This window comes from Pseudorca crassidens, chromosome 3, assembly GCF_039906515.1.
Source record: "Pseudorca crassidens isolate mPseCra1 chromosome 3, mPseCra1.hap1, whole genome shotgun sequence".
In the NCBI taxonomy this organism is placed as follows: Eukaryota; Metazoa; Chordata; class Mammalia; order Artiodactyla; family Delphinidae; genus Pseudorca; species Pseudorca crassidens.
The window spans coordinates 166572561-166596248 of record NC_090298.1 but is presented as its reverse complement, the minus strand read 5'-3'; the positions used below and the strand labels follow the sequence as shown (position 1 = coordinate 166596248).

Below are 23688 nucleotides of genomic sequence, written 5' to 3'. Positions count from 1 at the left end.
GGCCCATGGGCCTAGCCGCTCCGCGGCATGTGAGATCCTCCCGGACCGGGGCAAGAACTCGTGTCCCCTGCGTCGGCAGGCGGACTCTCAACCACTGCGCCACCAGGGAAGCCCTACTGTCCTATTCTTAGGAAACATTCCTGTGAGAGGTTTTTGAAGAACAAGGAATTTTTGAATTACGTTCCCCCACAAATTCACATGTTGGAGTCCTAACCCTCAGTACCTCAAAATGTGACCTCATTTGAAACAGGATCATTATAGATGCGATTAGTGAAGATGAGGCCAAAGCGGAATAAGATGGCCCCAAATCAATGACTGAGGTCCTTATAAAAAGGGGAAGTTTGGACACAGACATGCACTCAGGGAGAACCCCGTGTGAAGATGAAGGCAGAGACTGGGGTGATGCTTCTATAAGCCGAGGATTGCCCAAGATTCAGTGACCACCAGGTGCCAGAAGAGGGGCATGAAACAGATCCCCCTTCACAGCCCACAGCCCTCCGAAGGCACGCAACCTGCCAACACCTGGATCTTGGACTTCCAGCCCTCAGAACTCGGTGTGAGGAACTGGAAGATGCAAAGGCTAAACAGGATGATCTCATTCCAGTGGCTTCGGGTCGAGGGACACAACTCTGGTGACTCTGGCAGGCATGTGTCTCAGGAATGAGGGCTGACTCGCCAGTCTGCAGGTGAGGGGCAGTGGGCACAGTGCTGAGAGGCTGCTGCAGGAAGCCGGGTCAGGGTCCTGCGTGGGGCGGGGGTAGGAGGCATATTCTACAGGAGGGCTCGGCAGGGACCGATGGTCGGGAAAACCCAAGGTTGGTCCAGGGGTAGGCAGAGCCTGAAGAGAGACACTTGGGGTGGGGAGGAGGTGGGGCTCCGGGCTGAGAGAAGGAGGGCGTGGTTAGCAGTGGCAGGTTGAGAGGAGCGTGAAGGTTGGAGAAGCCACCCTGAGGCCTGGAGGACTCGCTGACTTGTCCCAGGAAGCCGCCACACAGCCCTTGAACTGGGAATGACGCTGATGACAGTCTGCCCAAGGCCCTCCCAGCTGGTGCTGCATGGCTCCCTCACTCTCCTAAAGTCGTCATGAACCAACCCCCCAGGACACGGCACCCCTGGGATGCCTACCTCTGCCACACCTGGCTTTCATTGTTTTGTTTATCGTTTGTGCGCACGCACGCGCGCACACACACACAGGCCCAGCCCCACAAGGGTATGGAATTTGTTTTGTTCACTGCGTGGCATATAGTAGGCACTCATAAACATTTGCCAAATGAATGCTGAATGACTGGTGGGAGAAGGATTACACCAGTGATGGAGCAGGAATGGAAGCCTGGGCAGGAGGCGGGAGGGACGATGCTGCTGCTGCCGCTGCCACCACCACAGCAACAACCGGGCGCGAGCAGGACGGCAGGGCAGGCCCAACACCCGCTCAGCATGAGGTCGGGAGCTGCAAGAGGACGGGAGCACCTTGGCCAGTAGAAGAGACCGGTGGGGAGGCCTTCGGAGGAGGCTGCTGTGAGCCAACATACGAGGGACACCGGGGGCCAGGGAGAGGGATGTCCCAGCCTAAGTCCTTCACGGAGACCCTCCCGTTGCTGGTGGGGCTGAGGAGGACATGAGCCAGAGGCACAAGGCCTGGGATGGTCACCACCCGACACATCTGACACGCAACGCCTCTCTTCTGAGCAGACAGGAGGCCCCCCAGATGCCCTGGAAAAGCGGCAGGCCTCTAAGGCGCAACTGTGCTAATGGTGCGGTGACGGTGATGTGAAGTAAGGGTTGGGGGGGGTCTCTCACCCAGGCCAGGGCTCAGCACAGACCTCTGTGCAGCCAGGAATGAACGAGATGGTGATTGCAGCTCCTTACCTTAATGGTTTTTGACTGGAGCCGCAGGCCGTTCAGCGTGTTTATCGCTCTCTCTGCATCCTTTGCAGTCACGTAGTTCACAAAGCCGTAGCCCAAGCTGTGTCCTGTGTGGGAGAACACAGGGACATGGGTGAGCCGCTGAGAGCCAGTGGGTGAGCGAGACAGAGAGATGGGGAGGATGAACAGGACTATGTCCGGCTGGGCTCAAAAGGACAAGAGCAGAGAGAAGACCGAGAGAGAACGCTAAGAGCCAAGGCCTCTGGGAAGGTGGGAGTTAGAGATCAATGGTTACAATCTATATTGATGGTTTATTTGTTACACTCCCTTGGCCAACCTGTACATTTTCTGCAAGGAACAAATTTACAAAATGTTACTTTTTAAAAAAAAGTTTATTTAAAGAGAAACACTGTGTTACTAAGAGCATCCTAGGGAACCCATCACCAAAGCAGTGACAAGGAGCCGTCCCACTGGTGCCGGCCGCTCTGTGTGGCTCCGCGGGGGACTGCGTTGGGGGGGTGAGGAGGAGGACAGTCACAGCAGCACACAGGACAGGCTGGTGGGGAGAACCTGACTAAGATCAGCTGTCAGTGTCCAGGCTGTTTTCCGCGACTTCCACGCCCAGAGTGGGAAGGCCTGCTGGGCTCTGGCGCCACCCAGTGTCGGTTGCCCTCACTTTCCCAAACCTGCCGCCCAGCTCGGGGAGGAGGAAGGAAGCACCAGGAGAAGCCGGGGGCCCCACCTCCACAGCCCTGGCCAGGTATCCAGAGCCCCCCTGGAAGCAGCTCCCTCGGCAACAGCCTCATTAGCCGAAGCCTGGGGGAGTTGTAAGGCAGGTGCAAACCTGAGTTCTTCCCAAAGAAGTCCAGGGTTACAAGCAGGGTGTCCCCACTCCCTCTTGGGGAACTGTTCAGAAGTGGCAGGAGTGACCACCAACTGGATACACAGGAGGGACACGGCACAGGAGAGGGGCTGTGGGTCCCCGGGAGGGTTGGAGTGTTCTACTCTCTGTGGTGGGCAGCTGTGTGCGCCAAGAGGGAAGGCGGGTGAGGAATGAAGGGGAGGCCCTGGTTTCGTCCACTGGATGAGGCCGGTGACTAAAGCGTTAACACACAGTGCTGAGTGCCCACCTTCCCCCTTTCCTTCACTATAAACCAACTGCTCTCAATTCTAGCCGCTTGTTAGAATCACCAGGGCGGCTGCTAAAAACTATCACTGCCCAGGCCAAGTCCCGACCAATGACATCAGAATGGGGGTGAGCAAGGCAGGAGTGGGGACAGTTTCGGTTGTTTGTAAAGCTCCCCAATGATTCCAACTCAGAGCCCAGGTTGAGAACTGTCGCTGGAAGTGCACGACAGGAGCGGGGCTCCCCGTGGTTATGCAGAAGAGCCCCCACTTAACGGGCTGTGATCAGAGCAGGTGCCTGGGGGAAGGCCCTCACTTCCCAAGTTACTGTTTCTCTAATAGGGGCCACAAGCTACGCGGGGTAACGATGCAGCCCCCCCAGGGCCCTCCTCAGCCCAGGACCCAGGACGTCGGACAGGCGTCGGGATCCACACTTCCAAGCCCCTTATAGATGATCCTGCCCCCTAGAGGCAGCAGGCCTGCTGCAGTCAGTGCCTTGAAAGCAGGTCAGCTGCTGCCCCCTCCCACTTTAGGGGCGATGGAAGACCAGCCCTGAATGAGGGGGGTCTGAGGTCTGGTGGGGGAGCAGGGGGGTGGTGCTCAGGCACAAGCCCGGTCAGTGCGTGGATCCTGTACAGGCTGCTGGGGCTTGAGGAGGGCGAGGCCTGCCAGGGTCAGGAGTGGGGGCAACCAGAGCCCAGGATGGGAGATATGGTGGAGGGCGGAGGGGCGGGAGATGAGGGAAAGAAGGACGGGGACGGAGGATGAATAAACCCTGGGCCTGATCTAGAGATGTATGAGGCCAGCGTCCCCCAGCTCTCACTTCCCTGCACCGTAGGAAGGGCACTGCTTCTCAGCTCTGGTTCTGACTATGCCCGGCACCGGGTTGTCCTCCCTCCAGAAAGGTTCAAACACCCCAGACTGGCCGACTCAGTGGGTCTGACTGGAGCCTGAGAGGCATTTCTCCCAGTCCCCAGGTGCTGCGGCTGGTCAAGGGCTGGCACCCAGGAGCCGCTGCCCTGGAGAAAGCAAGGCTGTCTCCACAAGGGGCGCTCTGCTGGGTGACCCCTGGGCCAGTGCTCTTGCATTGCCAAACATCTTTCTCTCTCTTTAGACAAGGGTTAAGACTAAGAGACGATTCCATGGCATTTCGCCTTGCTTTCGTGGACCAGAGCAGCCAGACGTAATGTTTTAATCCCTTAGTGTTCCTCACACTGACCTGGGGTGCACAGCTGAGGAAGGTGAGTGCCCCGTGGACGAGGCCCTCCTCTGCAACGTGAGTCCTTTCTCTAAAGGTCCACGGGGCTCAAGGGAAGACATCACTGATGGAGGGAGACTGGGTCTTGGGGGGGGATGAGTGAATTAATTAGGCAATAAATAAGAAGTAGCAAATGTCCCCAAAGGAAAGAAGATGGGCAAAGGACAAGAGTCCTTTTACAAAAGAGGAGTACAAACAGCCAGAAGAGATGAACTTTACTAGAAATGCAAACTGCCACCACGATCAGATGTCATTTTTCACTTAAGAGGTGAGAAACCCTGCCTGGCCCAGGGGATGGCAGGGCCGAGCAGAGGGTGAACCACAGACCCCTGGAGGGCCAGCTGGCAATAAGGGTCAAGAGCTTTTAGAAACTACACTCTCTCCCCTCTGCGGTTCATTTCTAGGAAGACTTCCTACAGAAATAACCAGTCAGCAAAGATTTGTGCCAGGATATTTATCTCAGCCGGGCTTGTAACTATGGAAAAACAGTTACAACCTGTTGTGAACTCAGAACCTGCATGCAACAGAATACCACGCAACCCCTGTGACCATGAGACAGCTATGTTCAGTGACAGGGAAAAATGTTCACAGGTACAGGAAGAAAAGTTCCCCACACAGCTTGGGAGGTGCGAGCCCATTTTTGTAAAAGCACATGACTGCTCACAACCATAAATATGTAAAGAAAACAGTCTGGACGGACATGAACCAAAAAGCTAACAGTTGTGGGATTATGGGTAACTTAAACTTTTCTTCCTGTTTGTCTCATGTTAAATTTTTTTCTAAAAGGAACAGAGGTGATTTACATTAAGAAAAAAAGTGGTCAGCTGGGTAGGTGTGGAAGGGCATCCCTGCAGCGGGAAGAGTACTGGAGAAATCACAAGAGTGTGACAGCAGGGTGTGTCTGGAAAATGACAAGCAGCTCAGTCTAGCCCAACAGGAGGGTGAATGGGGGGGGTGCAGTGGCTGGGGAAGAGGGGGACAGGGTCTCAAGGAGACTTGGGAGTTGCAGGCCAGGGTATGGGCTTTATCCTGACCAGAGGTGCAAAGCAATGAGACAGAAGCTGAGCATGTAGGCTGGAGTCTGGGGACCAAGTGGCCAGCATGACGTAATGCAGCAAGGTAGAGCCTGGCTCATGGTCCCACGTGGGCCATATGTCATCTGAGGAGGGGCTAGACACCAGGACAGAGAGCAGGGCAGGGCTGCACAGTAAGGCCAGGTAGTGACTGTGGATGCAACAGGCATCAACAAATGCACGTCTCCCACAGGGGGGCCTGGCTGGCCAGAAACACTCTGAACCTCGAGGCCAGCATGTCAAACATTCTCAGCATCCCAGCCACCACCATGTCCCTGCTTCCTCCTATCACTGGTGCTTGGCCCATGGTAGGCACTCAATAAATATTTGCTGAATGAATGAATGTCTATGTTGATCTGCATTCTCCCCCAATCCCTAGATCTACTCATTCATTCACTCAACAAACACTGACTCTGGCTACATCTGGGAATACAATAGGGTCCTTGCCTCCGAGAACCATAAGGACCTACTGGACCAGAAAGTTCCAACCCCAGTGCAGTGTGGAAACCCACGTTGCAGGTCTGCCTGATTGCTATGGGGACCCAAAGAGCATCTCACGCCGAGTAGATCAGGCCAGAAAAGACATCCTAAAGCAAACGGGGCCCAGGAAGTGAAGGCTTTAAAAGCAGCTGAGTGACAGGGTACATCTGGTATGTTAAAGAGAGATTCCTTTGCCGCAGTTGGGAGAATGGGCTGGAGGGAGCATGGCTGGCCAGTTAAGAGCCTAAAGCAACAGGGCAGGCAGAAGACGACGTGGCCTGGTCTAAGATGGTGGCAGGGGTGATGGAGGAAAAAGGATGGAAGCATCCAGAAGGACCAGTGTCAGGGACACACGTCAAAGGTCATGCTTAGACTTCTGACTGGAGCCACTGAGTGGACAGTGGAGCCATCTGCTAAGATGGGGACCCTGGGAAATAAGCAGTCGGCTTGTGGGAGAGTCAAGGTCAGTTTGGGAAACACTGAGAGGCTGAAGGGCCTAGAAAGTTCTCTCGGGAGAACTTTCTGGTTGAAAGAGAGGTGGCCAAATTGAATGTCCAGCTAAGCTGTGGGTGTGCATCCGCTGACCCGAGGGTTGGCTTAGAAAGAAGAGGAGGCATGGGAATAAGCCGAGGACTGCCTAGGTCAGCGCCTGGGAAGGAGCCGCAAGAGAGACAGAGGGAGGGAGGCCTCAGAGGTAGGAGAAAGCCAGGTTCACGGACCCGAGGGAAGAGGAAGCTTCCAAAAGGAAGAGGCAGAGGAGACGGCTCTGTGATTGGGAGGAGAGGGAGGACATCAGCTGGAGCAGCTCCTCAGTCGGGGGCGATTTGCTCCCCAGGGACATGGCAACATCTGGGAACATTTTTTGGTTTTCACAACTCAGAAGGTGCCCCTGGCATATCTACTGGGTGGAGGCCAGGGATGCCGCTGAACAGCCTGCAATGTACAGGACGGCCCTCCCACAAGAGTTATCTAGTTCCAAACGTCAACAGTGCTCAAGCGGAGAAACTGTGAGCTAGAGGGAGTCCAGGCATCTCTTAAACAGCGCAGAGGCTGGAGCGTGTTTGAATGCTGGCAGGTGATCCTGGAAAGACCCACCAGCAAAGTGGGTACTTGCATAACTTGAGGTTCCTGGGATGCCGAGAAGGGAAGGGATCTAGCGCAGAAGTGAGCCAGCCGTTATTTTCATTGTGAAGTAGGAAGCGGCCATCATGTGAGAGGAAAGGGGGCCTCACGGGAGAAAATGCGCTGAAGTGGCTGCTGTGGCACAGGGATGCCCATGTTGTGAACTCGGTTGGGGGTTTCATCAGACGGGGTGCCTGTCTGCTGGGGTGCGAGACTCTCTCTGGGGTGGGCACCTGAGACAGGCCAGGAGAAAGCAGCCAGACATAACCAAGTCCGGGGTTTCACCAGAGCGGTGTAATAAAGGACAAAAGGGAATGAGATGTGAGGCCACGGCCCTGGGAACAGCCTCTAATTAGTTTTCACACACCGGTGGCAGGAGGAGAAAAGTGAATGCAGTAAGTTTTCCATAAAGTCAAGTTCATTCAGTTTAAAGAACTGCTAGCAAGATGCAGAGCTGAAATGCCAACCCAGGCCCACCCACTCCACAACTCCCGGTGCATTACACTCAACTTTGCCCAGAGAGCAGAAAAGGACTATTTCTGTACTGAAATAATTTCCAAATTACACTTTTGCTGCTTTCGCTGGTTCTCAAAACCAGTTCTCTCCGGACTGATCTTGCCAAATCTAGGTGTTCCTATTAACATAGCTCACATTCCTTTGAAAACCACAACAAGCCAAGAGACAAAGAAGTCAGGAATATCAACAGGACTGAAAATTCCCTTCCACCAGAACATAAAAGGAAAAAGGAAAGACTCAGTAGCAGCGCAGGAGAATTTCAAACCCCTCTGAACAAGGACTCTCTTATTCAGGATGGTCTCCTGGAACTGGAGAGAGAGTGTGGCTTCTAGAACATTCCAACACTTCAATTTTGTGTATTATCTAAAGATCCTATTTTGAAGACATTTATTACATTGCAGACTCTCAGAATTGGAAGGGTCCTTAAAGGACTTTTGCGTTCAAAGTCCCGTTCTGATGAACCAACTCCCTGTACAGTAGTCAGCCAGCCTCTACAGGAGTCATCTCGGGTACAGGCATCTTCACGTTACTGGCAAAGGCTGAAAGTCGATGAAGCAGGATGATGAGTACATGGGGTTCAATAATATTACTCTACTTTAATGTAAACTGAAATACAATAAAATATTAGGTTTCTATAATAAATACGGCTTTTGACTTTGAAATTATTTTTCAGTGTAGGGAATCCTGGTCCCACAAGCCAGAGTGGCAGCCAGAGCCCTCCTGAGAGGACCGGCCATTCCTCAGCCCAGTTATGCAGAGAGGAGGAAGAAGAGGAGGAGGGGGGAAGAGGGGAAGAGAGAGAGGAGGAGGCTCCCTAAAACGTTCCTCCCTGGGGAGGAAAGAAAGGAAGAAGTGCCTCGGAGCACCTGGTCTCCCCATGTTTTTCTCCAGAGCCCCTGAAACCACGCTCTCAGAACAGAGGCCTCTCTGTAGGGAGGGCCTTACCAGGCACCGGGCCTTGTGCAATCTCTTAGGCAGCTGGCAGCATCAGGATGTAGGCGCCACCATCCCCACTTCATGGATGAGGACACTGAGACAGGGTGGGAGGGTGGGGCTCTGAGCCAGCCTGCCAACCCCACAGCCTGCCCATGACCCGCTGCCCTGCTCCAGCCGCCCTGAGAGTGCAACCTCAGTTTCAGACGTTAAGTTGATAGCACAACAGCAGACAGTCAGGGTGGCCCAAACCTAACGAAGGACAGCCCACAGGGGACTCAGTGTTCTGCTGCGGGCCTGACCTTGTATGTGAGCCTGGGAAGAGAGGGTGGACCTGCCTGGGCCTGCCCCGGGCAGGGCGCTGGCCAGAGTCCCTTCCACACGTGGCACCATGCCCCTTCCAGCTCTCAGACTGTCCCTGTTCTCCTGTCTTCTCATTTTCCCTCCCCTCCCACCGTCGTGTTTTGTATATACTCTCCATCTTATGATGGATTTTTCTCTTTGGGGAACCTACGTCCAATCTTACACTTGGGTGGGGGCAAAACAGAGTTGAGATAAAAATGAAACTTCACAGCTATCATTTCAAGGCTATGGCTCTTCCTGGCTGAGGAGCACTGCAGGGCAAAGAAGACAGTGCTTAGCAGGACGGCCACACGTACCCCCTTTACAAAAACGGCTCTTGTTTCTTTACCTGCTACTTTATCCCGAATAAGTTTTGCAGATTCAACTTCACCAATACTGCTGAACAAACTTCGTAACTCATCCTGGGTCATGTTCTGAGGGAGGTAGTTGACAATCAAATTTGTTCTCCCAATATCATCCCTGCAGTCTTCAGCCATGTGGTCTTCATAACCATTAGACATTGTATTTTTTTTTTAAATCTGCAGGGGGCAAAAAAAAAGGGAAGTAAATTCCAAATGTTCATAATGCAGGATATTAAGGCAACGCTCGCGACTGTGTTGCATTTAGACATTTTTCTTTTCAACACTAGAAGTTCAACTTATGTCCACACAAAAACCTGCATGTGGATGTTTATAGCAGCTTTATTGATAACTGCCCCCAAACTGGAAGCAGCCAAGATGCCCTTCAGTAGGTGAATGGAGAAACACAGGCCAGTTGTCTGGTACATGCACACAATGGAGTGTTATTCAGTGCCAAAAAGAAAGGAGCTAGGAAGCCACAAAGGCATGGGGGAACCTTACATGCACACTGCTGAGTGAAAGAAGAGCTTGAAAGGCTACACACTAGAGGGTCTCAGTTATACGACATTGTGGAAAAGGCAAAACTAGAGAGACAGCAAAAAGATTAGTAGTTGCCAGGAGTTGCGGGGAGGGAGGATGAATAGGCAGAGCACAGGGGGTTTTACAGGGCAGTGACACTATTCTGTATGAGGGTGTAATGGTGGATACACGTCATTATACATTTGTCCAACCCCACAGAACATAACATGAAGAGTAGACTCTAAGGCAAACCCTGGGCTTTAGCTAGCATGTAATAACAACGGCTCATCAATTACAACAAAATACCACACGAAGGCAAGATTTAATAATAGGGGAAACTTTGTGTTGGAGGAGGGGTTTATGGAAACTCACTCTGGACTTCCTTCGCAATCTTTCTGTAAACCTAAAACTGCTCTAAAAATAATGTCTACTGAAACAAAAACAAAACAAGCCCAAGTCCAACCATTTCCACTTACCAAGAGGGCTTTAAAGAAACAAACCTACAAACAATTCCAGCACCACAATTCAAGCCTCTGGGAAAAGTGGGTTGTCTTGAGAACGTTCCAAAGATCTCTGATTGCTTTCTCTCATCTCCACATGCACTACTGATGCAGCTGTACATGGAGGAGCCTGCGAGGTGCACCTGAGCACCCCACCCAGACACGCTGTCTGTACTCTAGCAGGCAGGCAATGGTCCTCTGTGCCCCTTTATTCCCAAGACAGAGCAACTGAGCCAAGAAAGAGGTTAAGATGTCTCGTCCTGTTATAGGAGCTTGGTCTCCAAAGCTGGCAGGCTCTGGAATACCTTTAGCCACCTGCACAAATCTTTACTTTCAGTGACAAATACCAGAGCACAGTGATGGCTTCGGACTAGAGTCAGCTCAAGACCACTCTTCTGGAAGCACCACTCACTCTGGGTTTTGCTCACAGGCACTGCTTTGCGGCTGCCTCGTCCAAGATGTCCTGTGTCTCTGCCTCTAAAGAAATAGGCACCCCGTGGGGCTGAAATGTCATCACTGAGAAAAAGGCCCTGCTGCCCATCAGTCGGGGTAGGTTACAGGGGAGCAGCCCACTCCTTTCTCCAGATTCCTACTGCCTAGTTCTGATTTTATGCTTCAAAACCCAGTGCCCAGGGCTTCCCGGGTGGCGCAGTGGTTGAGAATCCGCCTGTCAATGCAGGCGACACAGGTTCAAGCCCTGGTCCGGGAAGATTCCACATGCCGCAGAGCAATGAAGCCCAGTGCGCCACAACTACGGAGCCTGCGCTCTAGAGTCCGTGAGCCACAACTACTGAAGCCCGGACGCCTAGAGCCCATGCTCCACAACAAGAGACGCTACCGCAATGAGAAGCCTGTGCACTGCAACAGAGTAGCCCCCCGCTCGCCGCAACTAGAGAAAGCCCATGCACAGCAACGAAGACCTAGAGCAGCCAAAAAACCCCAGAAAACAACAACCCAGTGCCCAGTGTCAGGAGCATTTAGCCTCCTCTAAAAATAGCCTTGCCAGCGGTTATATAGAAACCTGAACACATCTCCTGCACAGGATTTCCCACCTGCCCCGAATCAAGAAGCAGAGAGGAATCGGGTCTGGTTCCCAGTTTCCTGGTGGAGACATTCAGGTCTTCTCTACCTTCCCACCCTCTCACTTGCTTCAGACCATACACAACATGCAAAATTAGTCCAGTCTCCCAGAATTTCTTTTATTTATTTGAAAATGTTCTATGCTTCCTGCTCTTTATAAAATATTTCAGCATCAAGAGCCATAAAAGGAAAGATTGGAAACTTAGACTTCATAAGGTTAAAAACTTTTGGAGGGCAAACGCATCACACACAGACAAGCAGCAGACTGGGAGAAAATGCCTGCTGCCTATCATCTTATTCAGAGCTGTGGGTCTCACACTGGGTGATTCTGCCCGCCTCCCCACCCCCCAGACCCTGGGACAGGGGGCAGTGTCTGGAGACACTGCTGGCTATCAGGACTGGGGGGTGGTGCTGGGCCACTAGCATCTAGTGGGTAGAGGCCAGAGATGCTGTTAAATACTCCATAAAGCACAGGACAGGACAGGACAGCCCCAACCAAGAATGATCTAATCCAAAGTGTCAGTACTGCTGAGGTTGAGAAAAGTTGATTTGGGGCATCTGCAAATTAAAAAGAAAAAACCCACGTATCACTAGCAGAGAAGTGGACAAAATACATGAGCTGCAACTAATAGATGCTGGCAATTCATAGAGCTAATAAGCCATGAAAAGAAGCTCAAGTTCACAAACAATGAGGAAAATGCAAAATAAAAAGAGATGCTACTTTGCGTCAGTCAGATGGAATACAATCCAGGATGGATAAAACCCAGTGTAAGTAAGGATAAGGAGGAAAAAACACCCTTATACACCATCGATATGAGTGTGACATGGTACAACCTTTTGGAAGGATAACATGGCCGGTCCTATCAAAATGTTTAATGTGAATGCTACCCTCTGACTCAGAGCTGTAGGAAACTGCTCTACAGAAATAATCATACATATGCAGGAAAACATGTGCGAGGAACACACCGACCCCATGGCTGGTAAAGTGCTGGACACAATCTAAGTATGTTATTAGTGGGGGATGGTTCAATAAATAACAATTTTCAGTAGAAAGCATGGCATTAACGGGTTTAATAAGGAAAAACTCCACAAATCTATTAAACCTTCTGTGGCCATGAGACTAAGATAAATCATTAGCTCAAAAACAAACAAACAAAAACATCTGTTGAAGCCTGAACCAAAGTACAAGGGTTAACTCTGAAGAATTCTAATGCACACTGAAGTTTGCTCAAAATGTGACTCAAATGTTTTTCTTCCTCCTTCCTCTTTTTTTCCTTTATCCCCCTCTCTCTTCACTCTTGTTCTGAGTTAGGCATCCACTCTTCTGCCTTTTCCCTCACCCTGCTTTCATGGAAGATAAACTGGGCAGTAATTACCCCATTCTCGTTATCCAGAGTGGGGTGTCCTCTATGCCTGGTAAAAAGTTAGCTTCCTAAAACAGTGGTTGGCAAACCATGGCCTGCAGGCCAAATTTTTTCAGTCCACCTCCTGTTTTCATAAATAAAGTTTTATTAGCACACAGCTACTCCCATTTGTTTATGAATTGTCTATGGCAGCTTTTGCACTCCAGTGACAGAGCTGAGTAGTTGTGACAGAGACCATATGGTTCACAAAGCTGAAAATATTTACCATCTGGCTCTTTACAGAAAAAGTGTGCCGACCTTTGTTCTAAAATGTAAACAACAGAAAAATTTCTTGGAGAAAATCTTTGCGACACCAGGTGAGGCAAAGAGTTCTTAGATACCATGCCAGAAGCCAAATTCATTTAAAATAAATTGACAAACTGGATACCATCAAAATTTAAAACTTCTGCTCTTGCAAATGACACTGCTAGGAAAACTATAACCCACAGACTGGAAGAAAATATTCAAATCACATATCTGAAAAAGGACTTGTATCCAGAACATATTTTTTTAAAAAACCTTTGAAACTTAACAATAAGAAAAAAACAACCCGATTTTAAAATGGCAAAAGATGTAAACAGATACTGAGCCAAAGAAGATATACGGATGGCAAATAAACACATGAAAAGTTTCTCAACATTATCAGTTATTAGCAAAAAGCAAAGTAAAACCACATCAAGGGAATTCCCTGGTGCTCTAGTGGTTAGGACTCCACACTTTCATTGCCGAGGGACGGGTTCAATCCCTGGTCAGCGAACTAAGATTCTGCAAGCCGTGCAGTGTTGCCAACAAACAAACAAACGAACCACATCGAAATACCACTACCCGTCTAGGAGGCCTAAAACCAAACAAAACAAGCAAGCAAGCAAACAATGACGACAAAACAGACAATATCAAGTTCTGGTGAGGATGTGGAGAAACTAGAACTTTCATGTACTGCTGGTGGAAATTGTAAAAACGTTACAGCAGGGCTTCCCTGGTGGCGCGGTGGTTGAGAGTCCGCCTGCCGATGCAGGGGACACAGGTTCGTGCCCCGGTCCAGGAGGATCCCACATGCCGCGGAGTGGCTGGGCCCGTGAGCCATGGCCGCTGAGCCTGCGCGTCCGGAGCCTGTGCTCCGCAACGGGAGTGGCCACAACAGTGAGAGGCCCGCGTACCGCAAAAAAAAGAAAAAAAAAAAGGAAAAAAAATGCATAAAGCTGCTATAAACGGTATCGCATAGGTTTTTATATGAACAAAACTATTTCTTGTACGTGAGGACTAGGCAAAGGTTGCTGGGTCACATGGTAAGAGTATATTTAGGCATAAGAAAGTGCCAGTCTGTTTCCCACAGTGGCTGTAACGTTTCGTTTTTTGTTTTTTGCGGTACGCCGGCCTCTCACTGTTGTGGCCTCTCCCGTTGCAGAGCACAGGTTCCGTACGCGCAGGCTCAGCGGCCATGGCTCACGGGCCCAGCCGCTCCGCGGCATGCGGGATCCTCCCGGACCGGGGCACGAACCGGTGTCCCCTGCATCGGCAGGCGGACTCTCAACCACTGCGCCACCAGGGAAGCACTATGCATTTTTTTAACACTCGGTTTTTATTATTTATTTATTCTTTTTCATAGTCTTTTCCATTATGGTTTATTACGGGATATTGAATATAGTTCCCTGTGCTATACAGTAGGACCTTGTTTATCCATTCTCTAATAATAGTTCGCATCTGCTAGTTCAAAACTCCCACTCCATCCCTCCCCTCCTGCTTGGCAACCACAGTCTGTTCTCTATGTCTGTACGTCTGTTTCTGTTTTGTAGATAGGTTCATTTGTGCCATATTTTATCATTTTAAAATTTTTATTTACTTATTTGTTTTTGGCTGCACTGGGTCTTCACTGCTGCGCACGGTCTTTCTCTAGTTGTGGCGAGCGGGGGCTACTCTTCATCACAGTGCGCGGTCTTCTCATTGCGCTGGCTTCTCTTGTTGCGGAGCACGGGCTCTAGGTTTCAGTAGTTTGGCACGTGGGCTTCATAGTTGTGGCTCGAGGGCTCTACAGTGCAGGCTCAGTAGTTGTGGCGCACAGGCTTAGCCACATGTGGGATCTTCCCGTACCAGGGCTCGAACCCATGTCCTCTGCATTGGCAGGCGGATTCTTAACCACTGTGCCACCAGGGAAGTCCCCATGCCGTACTTTAGATTCCACATATAAGTGATATCATATGATATTTGTCTTGCTCTTTCTGACTTACTTCATTTAGTATGATAATCTCTAGGTCCATCCATGTAGCTGCAAAGACATTATTTCATTTTTTTATGGCTTAGTAGTATTCCATTGTATATATGTACCACATCTTCTTTATCCATTCATCTGTCAATGGACGTTTAGGTTGTTTCCATGTCTTGTCTATTGTAAATAGTGCTGCTATGAACATAGGGGTGCATGTCCCTTTTTGAATTAGAGTTTTGTCTGGATATATGCCCAGGAGTGGGATTGCTGGATCATATGGTAACTCTGTTTTTAGGTTTTCTGAGGAACCTCCATACTGTTCTCCAAAGTGGCTGTACCCATTTACATTCCCACCAATAGTGTAGGAGGGTTCCTTTTTTCACCACACCCTCTCCAGCATTTATTATGTGTAGAGTTTTTAAAATATATATATATATTTAAGTTAATTAATTTATGGCTGCATTGGGTCTTTGTTGCTGCACGCAGGCTTTCTCTAGTTGCAGTGAGTGGAGGCTACTCTTCGCTGCGGTGCATGGGCTTCTCATTGCGGTGGCTTCTCCTGTTGTGGAGCACAGCTCTAGGCACGCGGGCTTCAGTAGTTGTGGCTCACAGGCTCTAGCACGCAGGCTCAGTAGTTGTGGCGCACGGGCTTAGTTGCTCCGCGGCATGTGGGATCTTCCCGGACCAGGGCTCGAACCTGTGTCCCCAGCATTGGCAGGTGGATTCTTAACCACTGCACCACCAGGGAAGTCCTATGTATAGAGTTTTTGATGATGGCCATTCTGAGTAGTGTGAGGTGGTACCTCATTGTAGTTTTGATTTGCATTTCTCTAATAATTAGCGATGTTGAGCATCTTTTCATATGCCTATTGCCCACCTGTATGTCTTCTCTGGAGAAATGTCTACTTAGGTCTTCTGCCCATGTTTCGATTGAGTTGTTTCTTTGTTATTGAGTTGTATGAGCTGTTTGTATATTTTGGAAAGTAAGCCCTTGTCGGTAGCATTGTTTATAAACATTCTCTCCCAGTCTGTAGGTTGTCTTTTTCATTTTGTTTATGGTTTCCTTTGCTGTGCAAAAGCTTATAAGTTTGACTAGGTCCCACTTGTTTATTTTTGCTTTTATTTCTATTGCCTTGGGAGACTGACCTAAGAAAACATTGGTACAATCTATGTCAGAGAATGTTTTGCCTATGTTCTCTTCTAGGAGTTTTATGGTGCCATGTCTAATATTTACGTCTTTATTTATTTTTGTGTATGGTGTGAGGTGGTGTCTTAACTTCTTTGATTTACACGCAGAGCAGCTTTCTCCATAATCACCAAAAACTGCAACAACCCAAATGTCCCTCAAACCTTCAGTGGATAAACTATAGTACACCATACAATGGAATACTACTCAGCAATACAAAGGTACTACTATTCACGCAATTTGTATGAATCTCAAATACATTTTGCTCAATGAAACAAACCAGACTCAAGGCTACTGCATGATTCCATTCTGGAAAAGGCAAAATCACAGGGATAGATCAGTGGTTGCTGGGCGCAGGGAGCAGGGGAAGGGTTGACACGGGGAGCATGAGGAAATAGTTTTGTTTCCCGGGCAATAAAATTTTCCAATATCACGATCATGGTGGTGGTCACTCATTTATCAAAACTCAACTCTACACCAAAAACTGGATTAAAAAATAAATTTTAAAAGATTTAAAAAGTGAAGCTTCTGCACGACTGCCCTGCTCCTCGGCATGCTGACTCCTCATAACTGACGGGCCCAGCCAAGGCTGAGCAGCCCCCTGCGGGCCCCATTCTTGGTCAACTGGCAACAATGAAGAACCCAAACACCAAGAGCACAGTTTCTCGGTGCTTCAGTGCCACCCTGCCATCCAGGCCCCTTCCCCTGACCTTTCCAAACCTGCATATCTGATACAGGGCCAAACAAGCTCTGTTCCCACAAGTACCAACTACAACCTGGCCTTGGCATCTGCCTGACAATCAATGACTCCCAGTCATGGCCACCTCTGGCCACCTCTCACTCAGCGTGTCTCTCTCCGCGTGGCTGTCCTGTAGACTCCTCCAGGTTGTCGCACTCAGCCCCATCAAGCTAGCCCCTCCCCCGGCTCTCCCTGTCAGTGGGGTCACCACCTGCTGTGGCTCAGAGGTTACATGACTTTGCTCAGGGGCAGTCATCACACTGTTAATCAGTGGCAGGGCCAGGCCTTGAGCTATGGCTACAGAGCAGTCTTTCAAGGATGAAACACCAGGCCCTTTGCGATGGCCCCTGCTTGTCCCCCTTCTCCCCTCACTTGAGCTCCCCCAGCACGCCGCAGACCTTCATCTTCCTGTGCCTTTGTTACGGCTGCTCCCTTGGCAGGGACTGCCCGCCGTCTCCACCACCTCCTCACTTGTCTTTAAAGAGTCTCCCAGGACGCTTGGTTGCTCTAGTTCTCAGTGCTCGTATACCACTGGCGTGAACCTTTATTATTGCATGAATCACTCCAACTCGTAATTAGTTGCTTTTCACCCACAGCACTGGTGAAAGCCTTGAGGCCCAAGGCTTCAAGGCCAAGGGTGCCCAGGTAAACCCAAGGTACCTGGCAAAATGTAGGTGCATCATGCAGGCACACACAGGAGGGGGGAACAGATACAGGGTCTCAGACTCACCTGGGAATCATGTGTATTTGGTGCATTCTTTTACATTAAAGAAGGGTGGTTGGAAATTGTACTGACAGTCTATTAATACACTTAGTATCTTACTTTTTTAGAATCATCCCATCCCATCCCAACCCACAGAATCAAAGTCAATTGCAGGGAGCAAAAGGGAAACTTAGTTTAGCAAAGCAATTCCTGCTGATTCGGAAATGTTTCTGGTAACAGATATACCATGCAGAAGTCCTTTTAGGATGATCTCTGAGGGTTTTCAGCCCTACTGCACTATTTTAAGCGATCCTGGTTGTCTGTGTGACTTCAGAGATGTTGTTCACATCAGTAGTATACCTACTATGTATATAAGGAACAGATACAATATCTATGTACGTGTACATGTGTATGTATACATATAAATATAAACGACGTAAAAACATGCGTAGATGGTACCTATGTAAAGGAGCAAGACCGGATTCCATCAGGCACCCCTGAGAATCTGTCTCATTTTATAGTCACAGAGCAGGCTTTCTAAACTACTTGGGCCAGAACAAAACTAGAACAGTCAAATATAACCTCAGGCTCAACCCTGACACTTCACACATCCTACGACAGGGCTTGGACTCAATTGTTTCTGCAGTCCTTTCCAGATGTATAGTCCTGAGTTCTTCAAGGTTAAAGTCTTAGGAATGCAAGGTCACCCAAGAAACGCTGTGGTGCCAGAAAGAAACTGAAGGCACCACCTGACCCAATTATAAGTGCTACGCAAGGTGAGGGCTCTTTTAGGTCGACTTGATCCACGTTTCCTTACTCGTCCCTTCCCACCGCCCACAGAGGGGAAAGATGCCCAGTGGGCAGCTCATCTAAGTCACAGCAACTCCATGCCTGCCAGCCTGAGAAGCCCAGGGGAGGGGCAGAGCAGGTGCCCATCGGTGCAGCCCAGTGTCTGGCCCAGTCAAAGTGCCCCATGGGTCCCAAGGGGACCTGATCAGACCCAGAGCGCTGCTAGGAGTCCTGGCTTCTTTCTGGCTGGTCAAGGGCCCTCCAGGGCTCTCACAGGGAACTGCAAAGCAACATGGCACAGCAGGAAAAACTCACGGGCTTTGACAGACCTGAGTTCCAACACTAACCCTACGGCTAATCATCCGAACCACTGTGGGGACGTCACTTCCTTTCCCTGAGCTTCCGTTTCCTTGCCTGCAAACTGGGGTGTTACCCACTGCTCTGCAGCTCTCAACACACTTCCCGACACTTGGTGAGCACCCACTTCACCACTCACCTCAGGTTTACTAAGGAACACTTTGACCCTTTCCCCTTGGGACCCTGGAACCGATCCACACCTTTGAGGCCATTTCTAATGGGCCTGGGTTCCACGGAAGCCACATGCGGTTCTACCAGCCTGGGCCCACGAGCGCAGCACCCCATGGAACGTGTAAGATCTCGCGGGTAGTCCTGCTCAATCACTCACCAGTCGCACACGCAACCTTGGACGAATCAGCGGGCCTCCTTATCTGTTCACCAAAGATATGAACCTTATTCAAGTCTTGTCCCCCTACTCTTACTTTATCAACAAAATCAAGGTGAGCGCGTGTCTCCCTGCCCTCCCCACCTCCAGCTGCAAACACCTTCATCTCCTCTCCGCCTGTCCTCGCCCCCCTCTTCAAACCTCCTCCTCCCCCGAATTACTTCATTTGGTGGCACATGCACGCACTTGTCCCCCAGGCCACCTCTGTCCATCCCCCAAACCTAAGTAAGCACCAAGTTCTGCCAGTTTTACATCTGAGATGTCTCACTCTCCCTCCATCTCACTGCCATCATCCTTGTTCAGGTCACTGTCACCTCTTGCCTAGACTGACTCCTAACTGGTCTCCCCGCCACACGATTATTTCGAACCGAGAGTCATTTGGTCTTCTCCCTCCAGATCACTCCTGTTCCTTCTGTCTCCCCATTTCTGTTCGTGGTGACATCAGTCTTGCCACTGGGTTGCTCTGGACTGTTCCCTCTCCTGTAAATCTTTCCTCTGGCATGAATGCCTGTCTGATGGGTAGCTGGATCCAGTCACTTCTGAGCTCCTTTCTAACTCTTCCTTCGCCCAGCACACATGGAGTGTGACCACGTGCCAGCACGAGCAAGGCAGTGTGTGTATAAGATAAAGAAGCAATCCCAGTCCCAACCCTCAAATTCAGGCCAGTACCAGACCAGCTCAGTACCGCAAAAGCCTTTGACTGGTCTGTCCATCCTAACCTCTCACTCAGAAAAGCGATCTTCTGAGCTCACCTCTTGACTGTGCCCAGAAACCCTCTACCACCTGACCATGGCATACTTTTCTAGATTTATCTCCAAGTCCACCTTCTTGACCCTCTGCCTGCCCAAACTGGTCCCCTCAGGCTTCCGGACCTGTTTGCACTCGCCTCGTTTCTTACTCACTCGGGCTGCTGGCCGCACCTGGAAACTGTTGCCTACGCCTCTCTGGTCACAGCGACCAGTTTGGACACCGGCTCTTTCATCAAGAACAAAACCCAAGCAACGGACAATCATTTCTTTCAATAGTCTCGATGCTGTCACCACTCACGGCTTCCTCTTTTCATTACTTTAATCTCACACATCTATGTCTTTTCTCACCAATTCAGGGTGTAAATTCCTCAAGGAGGCAATTTCTTCCACTTCTCCCCGTTCCCCACAACAATGAGCAAGCGGTAAGGTTACATGGGCTCAGTCTATAAAACTGTGCTCACTGACTTGGCCAGTACACGCGAGGCCCTGGGTCACGTGAGGATGGACAGTGATCATATGAGCGAGTCCCGTCAACACATATGGACACAGACAGTACCTTCTGCCACCTTCCCACTTCCTGTCTGTATATCCACGTACGCGCACCCTACTCGAGTGATGCGCTGTTTTGTCCACGTCTACATTCTAAACTGCTCCTTCTCCAGCCTTCTGTTTCTCTTAGTGACCGTATCCATCTGCCAGGCACTCAGGCAGGGACCCAGAATCATCCACCCATGTTTTTCTCTAGCTCACGTCCCACAGCTAAACACCCACTGAGCCCTGTGTCCTTTACCCCCTAACCGTGTCTCAAACCCACCCCCTCTCTCTCCCGACTACAGCCCTGGGTCATATTAGCAACTTTTCTGCTTTATGGGAAAGTAATCACCTCCTCAATGGTTTGCCAGCCTTCAGCAATATCCCCCTCCAGCGTGCAGAACTGACCCCTTCACTGTGGACTGAAACTGCCCAACAGACACCCTTGGCCTGGCCTACAGGCCAACAGCCAAGCCCTCTGCACACCAGCTGTGCGAGTCCTCTTGCCGCCCCTCACTTCACCTTTCTTACCTCTGAGATACCAGACCCCATGTGGTTCCCTGAACAAACCTAGATGTTCCCACCTCCGTGCCTTTGCGGATGCTGTCCCAATCTCCTGCCAAGCCCTTCCCCCACAGTCTTGGCCTGGCTAACCCCTCCCCTCACGCTTCACCTCCTCTGGGAAGCATTCTGTGGTCCCCTTTGCCCACCAAGGCTAGGTTAACAGTTTTTGTGCTTCCATCAGCCAGCGCATAACAATCACCACACTCAACAGAGTGGGCTAAAACGATCTATGCACACATCGCAATCACCAGTGCCTCCCCAGAGCCTAGCACAGGACCTGGGACACAGTAGCGGAGCGGAGAGAGTTGGTTAAAGGCGGGAAGCAAGACTAACTTCCCTTCCCTAGGCTGGTTTCCTCTGGTCTTCCCCTGACCCAAAATCTCAGGTCGGCCTCGCTGCTTCACTACTGCCACCTAGGGGTGAAAGGAGGTAACTGCACCTCTTTCACCATTCAGCATTTAATTTGATTCCATTGAATGAGATGGGAACACAGGCGAGGTAACAGTTGACTCCAGCGTGGGTAGAGAAAGAGTGGCAGTCAGGGGAGGCTTCAAATGGTGAGTGAGCTCTGACCTGGGCCACACAGCATGAGAAAGAGATCTCTAGGTGGAGGAAAACGGCATTCCAGGCAATGGGGGCAAAAGGCAGAGGGTGTCAGAGTTTAGGGCCTATGTGCAGGTGAACTCAGAAAGGAGGGGAGCGTTAGAAAGTGCAAGACCTGGGACCCCAAACTTTAGCTTTTAAGCCACCTAAAGAGGTTAAAAAATTAATTTTTTTTCCACCCAAAGACTCTTAATTGCGAGTAACATAACCAGATCTGCGTTTAAAAAAGACAGCTCTTGCTGGAGTGTGGAAAGATTATAGAGATGGGAGGCAGGAGTGAGAGAGGCAAAAGCAAGGCATTAGGAAGATGGTATTTTCATAATTCTCCTCTCATTTTCCACTTGCTGCCCCATGACCTCAGATTGAACACATCCAACCTGAAACTCCGCCTCCTCAAAACCAAGTGCTTCAACATAAACGTGATTTATTTCCACATTTTGAGATGTTCTTATATATTGGCTTCTTCATAGGCCATGAAGTCGCAGAATTTTATAACAGATCCCACCACAGAGCTTTGCACACTGAAAATGCTCAATGACAATTGAATGGAATGTCTCTCGGGGTCCCCCAGACCCTGGGATTATAAGAACAGTAAACCCCAGTAGTTAAGAGTAAGGACTCTGAGTCAGAGGGCCTGAGTTCAAATCCTGCCATCAGCCACTTTCCTGTGTGAGACTGGTCTCATTAAGTGACCCATCGAAACCTCAGTTTCTTTGTTCCTAAAATGGAAATTACAACACACAGCACCTACCTCAAGGGCTGGAGATAAACATCTGTGAGTAGAAAGCACACAGTAAATCCCCACTAAATATTACTGTCGACTACTTATAACATTATAAATTCAGTGTCTACCAGGCACAGGTCACGCACGATGCAAGGCGCTTCCCACACCCTTAAATCTGCAGGGCAATATTCTAATCCATCCCATTTTACAGATAAGAAAACTAAGGCTCCCACAGTTGAGTTTGTTCAACGTCTCGGGAGCACTGAATTCCAAGGCATCAGAGATGGGGCTAGGGGACCTTTTAGTGGAAGATCATTTAGTCCAGTGGTGGTTCTCACACGTGTGAGTGTGTATGTGTGTGATACTCTGGGCAATGTCTGCAGATATTTTTGATCTTCACAACTGGGGAATGAGGACACTGCTGGCGTCTAGTGAGTAGAGGCCAGGGATGATACCCAACATCCTACAACACACAGAACAGCTCCCCCCACCCCAAACCAAGAATGATCAGACCCAAAATGTCAGTAGTACCAAGGCTGAGAAACCCTTCTCTAGTGAATCCTCCTCCCCATCGTCCCACTTCTGGAGCATTGGCTATCCGGATCCCCCATGAATACTTTCAGTAAGGGGGGGTGTGTGCTCTATTCCTCCAGGGGCAGCACCTGCAGAAGTCCTTACCCACCTGCCCTACACACGGCAGGTATTAGAACCCATTTTAATAAGCCTAGCAGCAAAGGACGCCGGAAAAGGAAGAGCATCCATACCCCATTGTTCAATTGCGTGCAGTTTGTGTTTTCAACACACACACACACACACACTTTACAAATCCAAACGTCCCACGCCCCAAAAATTGTTTGTTAGAGATGGCGTTCAAAAAAAATTATTTTTTTCTAGGACTCTCATACATACTGAAGGGTTTGCACACTTCTAGGAGGACCTCAGATCGGCCGCGGTCCTCTGACAACGACCACAAAAGAATGTGTAGGATTTCCCGGGGGAGCGAGCCCGTGGGCCGTGACCTCTGCGCGCGGAAGACGCCCACCCCACTCCCTCGCCTCTGGCTTCGCTCTCCCGCCCCCGGATACCCGGCCTGCAAGGCTACTCGGGCCCGGCCTCGGAACCCGGCCGCCAGGCGCGTGCCCACGCCGTGCCCCCCTATCCCGGCCCTCCCGGCGGCCGAGGAATCCGGCCCGGGGTCTGTCGCCGGCGCCCACACCGGCCGGCCCCAGCCCGCTCGCCGAGGCCCGCGCGCGTCCCCTCCTGGCCCGGCGCGGCCTGGGCCTCCACCGGTGCAGGCCCGCGAGCGCCCGCGGCCCGGCCAGGCGAGATCAGGCCTGCCGCGGCCTACCCCGTCGGGCACCGCCAAAGGCCCCCGCCTCACCTGGAAGTGGGCGGGCGGGCCCGGGTCTGCTCCGGGGCGGGCGGGCGGCGGCGACGCGGCGCTAACGGCTCCGCTCGGCCTCGGTAGCGGTGGCGGCGGCGGCGGCGGCGGCGACGGCGACGGCAGCGGCGGCTCCTCCTCAGCGCGCACGATCCGCTCCGGCCCACGGCCCGGACACGCCCCCCCGGCGCGCGCGCCCAT

The 23688-nt window shown here is 50.8% G+C and overlaps 1 protein-coding gene across 1 annotated transcript in view; it reads right to left on the bottom strand.

Moving 5' to 3' along the window:
- The window catches only part of ELAVL1 (ELAV like RNA binding protein 1), a 34992-nt gene extending 11351 nt beyond the window's left edge, over nucleotides 1-23641 (bottom strand). The window contains exons 1-3 of the mRNA XM_067733923.1: nucleotides 23488-23641; nucleotides 9062-9251; nucleotides 1867-1970 (exon numbers count right to left, since the gene is read on the bottom strand). Of these exons, the coding sequence (XP_067590024.1) occupies nucleotides 1867-1970; nucleotides 9062-9233 (276 nt within the window). The 5' untranslated portion in view covers nucleotides 9234-9251; nucleotides 23488-23641. The remainder of the gene's footprint in view (nucleotides 1-1866; nucleotides 1971-9061; nucleotides 9252-23487) is intronic.
- Nucleotides 23642-23688: the final 47 nt, after the last annotated feature.